The sequence below is a fragment of the Chiloscyllium plagiosum genome, unplaced genomic scaffold (assembly GCF_004010195.1).
Source record: "Chiloscyllium plagiosum isolate BGI_BamShark_2017 unplaced genomic scaffold, ASM401019v2 scaf_7277, whole genome shotgun sequence".
In the NCBI taxonomy this organism is placed as follows: domain Eukaryota; kingdom Metazoa; phylum Chordata; class Chondrichthyes; order Orectolobiformes; family Hemiscylliidae; genus Chiloscyllium; species Chiloscyllium plagiosum.
The window spans coordinates 1758-6245 of record NW_025201944.1 but is presented as its reverse complement, the minus strand read 5'-3'; the positions used below and the strand labels follow the sequence as shown (position 1 = coordinate 6245).

The following is a 4488-nucleotide window of genomic DNA, read 5'->3' as shown; positions in this document are numbered from 1 at the left end:
CTCACAGCACCATGAGACCTGGGTTCAATTCCTGCCTCAGGCGACTGACTGTGTGGAGTTTGCACGTTCTCCCCGTGTCTGCGTGGGTTTCCTCCGGGTGCTCCGGTTTCCTCCCACAGTCCAAAGATGTGCAGGTCAGGTGAATTGGCCGTGCTAAATTGCCCGCAGTGTTAGGTGTTCAGTATTGGGGTATGGGTGGCTTGCGCTTCGGCGGGTCGGTGTGGACGTGTTGGGCCAATGGGCCTGTTTCCACACTGTAATGTAATCTAATCTAATCTAAAAAAAAATCTAATCTAATGTGGAGTTCACCAGTTTCCTCATCTCTCTCCCCCCACTTCATCCCAGTTCTAACCTTCCAACTCAGCACTGCCTTCATAACCTGTCCATCTTCCTTCCCACCTATCTGCTCCACCCTCCTCTCCAACCTATCACTGTCACCCCCACCTCCATCTACCTATTGCATTCTCAGCTACCTTCCCCCCAGTCCCAACCCCCTCCCATTTATCTCTCTGCCCCCTTGGGCACCCCTACTCCTCATTCCTGATAAAGAGCTTATGCTCAAAACATCGACTCTCCTGCTCCTCGGATGCTGTCTGACCGGCTGTGCTTTTCCAGCACCACTCTTTCCGACTCTCACTTGGCCCATTTTCCTCCATTCCTTGTATATCCCTGTGCTTATCTGAAAGCCCCTGTAAATGACCTATCGTATCTGCCCCCACCACTACTCCCACACTCCCACCACTCTCTGTGTAATAAACCTTTCCCCTCACATCTCCTTTGAACTTTCCCCCTCTCACCTTAAATGCATGCCCCCTAGTTTTTGATATTTCAACTCTGGGATAAAGATTCTGACCGTCAACACGATCTGTGCATCTCAATTTTATAGACTCCCCTCAGGTCTCCTCTCAGCATCTGCTGCTCCAGGGAAGACAACCTGAGTTTTCCTCACTTCCCCTTATCGCTCATACCCTCTAATCCAGGCAGCATCCTGGTAAACCTCTTCTGTACCCTCTCCAAAGCCTCCACATCCCTCCTGTAATGGGGCGACCGGAACTACAGTTCATTAGTTCATCATTCTCTCCCTGTATTAGTCCCTTAATCTATCCCTCTCTCGTTTTGGGGATAATTGTGTTGATAATTGATAAACCCCTCAGTTGCTGTCATTTGCCCCGTCTCTGATGTAAACAGTGACAGCACACACACTCACCTCGTTAGTGAAACAGTTTCAAATATTTATTTTAAACAAAAGCTGTAACAGTTTGACCCTGACGAGTCGGTCAGTGGGCGAGGAATGGAGTGGGCCCTCTGTGCCCGGGGCCATTTGTGATCCCTGAGGGGGGTGAGGGGGTTATCACTAACGTCAGACTGTTTCTGGGGATGAACCAGGGGCCAAGACAGCTGAGACTGGGAGATTCAGGGGGATAGACAGCTGACAGACTGACAGTCTGAGGGAGATGGAGAGAGTGAGAGACAGGGAGAGCGACCGACAGGGAAGGAAAGAGATAGTGAGTGAGAGAGATCAGATGACATCGACTCTGGCGAAGGACTGGTCCATTCCCAGACTGTTCTCCACAAAGACTTCATACTTTCCAGCGTCTGCTTTTGTGACATTTTTGATAGTCAACGTGGTGGTGTCTGCGTCGATATCGTAAAACAACCTGAGAGAGACAGAGAGAAAGAGACAGAGAAAGAGAGAGAGAGAGAGACAGAGAGAGAGAGAGAGAGACAGGCAGAAAGGGAGACAGAGAGGAGCTGAGTTTCCAATCAAAGCTCATAGTGTATCCATTTGTAAAACCTCTTTGCCATCCCAACCACCTCCATTCCTGTCATACATCCCACGCCTGAACCTAAAAACATACAGTGCATTAAGAGGCCATTCAGCCCATGGTGTCTGTGGCAGCCCTTTGAAAGAGCTCTCCAAATAATCTCATTGCCTGCTCACTCTTCACCATCCTCCCCACTCCCAAGTAAATTTCCCCTCTTCAGCTCCCCTTTTGAAAGCTCTGGTTACCCCGCACATCCCCCCACCTCACCCCCAGCCTTTCAGACAGTGCCTCCTAGTGCCCAGCTGAGTTAATGCTTCTCCTAGTGCCCCCTCCAGACCCATTGACCAGGGACAGAGATGACTATGAGACAGCCCACAGCTCCCTCAGGCTTAGCATCATTCTGATTCAAAGCTAAGGGAGGCCATTTGGCCCTTTGGGCCTGCTGTGCCATGCAGTAAGCCCATGGCTGATCTTCTGCATGAATCTTTCACTTCACTACTATTCAGACCCTCAATCACGTACGGATGGTAGGAAAGGGAGGGGAGTGATGTTTATTGTAGTACCGGTGGGATGATGGCATCGTGGGATTATCACTGGCCTATTAATCCAGAGACCCATGCAATGTTCTGGGGGACCTGGGCTGGGATCCCACCACGGCAGATGGAGGCATTGAATACAATAAGAATCTGGAATTGGGGATCTAATGATGACCATGAATCCATTGTCCATTGTTGGGAAAACCCATCTGGGTCACTAATGGCCTTTAGGGAAAGAAACTGCCATCCTTACCTACACGTGACTCCAGACCAATGGCAACGAGGTTGACTCTTAACCGCCCTCTGAAATAGTCCAGCAGGACCCTCAGGTTGGGGGTAATTAGGGATGGGCAACAAAAGCTGGTGTTGACGGTGGGGCCCGGTGAAACCTCACTACCGGCGCCTCCTGCAGGCCACAGGCTGGACATTGCCATCCAGACACATGGCCCCTCAGAATGAAACAGAAATAATCGAGGGCACTCTTCCAAATGTGTTTCCATGGAAACAAATGTGACCTAGTTCCCCAAGTCCCCCATTGAGCTCAGTCTGAGATGTAACTTCCCCACCTCCTACCCCCCCACCTCGGATTGGAGGGATCACCATCCCCCTCTCACTGCACCCCCCCCCCCACCCGACGCGGATCAGTCTGTTACTGCCTGAGGCAAACAATTCATCCATTTCCTTCCCATCAGCTCCAATACCTCATGGTGACATGGGAGTAGTCCCCTCCCCCACTGCCCCCCCACACCCAACGTGGATCAGTGATGTCACCCCCCCACCCCCACCCCGAGCCGGGCGGGAGAGCTTGGTACCTGTCATCCTCCTCCACGTCCTCACCATCCTTGGCCCAGCCCACGTCAGGCTCAGGCTCTCCACTGATGTGAGCGACCAGCTTCACCATCTGACCAGCCTTCACCTTCACACTGTCCGGCCCCTTCTGAATCTTCCCCGGGACTGCAACGAGACAGACTCCGAGTCAGAGAGACCCACCGGTGTGGGGCATGTGACACAGCCAACCACAGAATGCCCAGGGCGCTGAGGTCAAACCAAGAGGGTCTCACAAACAGTGGGACTCTGTAACCTCAGGAGGTCAGTGTTATCACAAGATGTCACAACACAGATGGCCATTCAGCCCATCATGGCTGTGCCAGGCTATCTGTTGCTTCCATCAACATCCTTGACTAGAAACTCAACTAAACTCGCCACATAAACACAGTGGCTACAACAGCAGGTCAGAGACGAGGAATCCTGCAGCAAATAACTCCCCTCCTCACTCCCCAAAGCCTGTCCACCATCAACAAGGCACAAGTCAGGAGTGTGAGGGAATACTTCCCACTTGCCCCTGGATGGGGGAAGCTCCAACAACACTCAGGAAGCTTGACACCATCCAGGACAAAGCAGCTGATTTATTGGCACCACATCCACAATCATCCACTCCCTCCACACCAACGCTCAGTAGCAGCAGTGTGTCCCATCTACAAGATGCACTGCAGAACTTCACCAAAGATCCTCAGACAGCACCTTCCAAACCCACAACCACTTCCATCAAGAAGGACAAGGGCAGGAGATCCCACGTTGAATTTCATCAGCCATTTCCTGGACCACTCTCCCAAGGTGCCACACGGGAGGCTGCTGAGCAAGGTGAGGGCCCATGGTGTTCGAGGTGAGCTACTGGCATGGATTGAGGATTGGCTGTCTGACAGAAGGCAGAGAGTTGGGATAAAAGGTTCTTTTTCGGAATGGCAGCCGGTGACAAGCGGTGTCCCGCAGGGTTCAGTGTTGGGGCCGCAGCTGTTCACTTTATATATTAATGATCTGGATGAAGGGGCTGGGGGCATCCTTGCGAAGTTTGCCGATGATACGAAGTTAGGTGGACAGGCAGGTAGTACTGAGGAAGTGGGGAGGCTGCAGATGGATCTAGACAGTTTGTGAGAGTGGTCCAGGAAATGGCTGATGGAATTCAATGTGAGCAAATGCGAGGTCTTGCACTTTGGAAAAAAGAATACAGGCATGGACTACTTTCTAAACGGTGAGAAAATTCATAAAGCCAAAGTACAGAGGGATCTGGGAGTGCTAGTCGAGGATTCTCTAAACGTAAACATACAGGTTGAGTCCGTGATTAAGAAAACGAACGCAATGTTGTCATTTATCTCAAGAGGGTTGGAATATAAAAGCACTGTTGTGCT

The 4488-nt window shown here is 51.4% G+C and overlaps 1 protein-coding gene across 1 annotated transcript; it reads right to left on the bottom strand.

Annotated features, from left to right (window-relative positions):
- Positions 1 to 1215: 1215 nt before the first annotated feature.
- LOC122546182 (SPEG neighbor protein-like) lies at positions 1216 to 3271 on the bottom strand (the record flags this gene model as incomplete). The annotated part of the gene is made up of 2 exons (XM_043684983.1): positions 1216 to 1658; positions 3115 to 3271. Coding segments are annotated over 2 exons (296 nt in total), but the record flags the coding sequence as incomplete, so codon positions are not given.
- Between the last annotated feature and the right edge of the window lie 1217 nt (positions 3272 to 4488).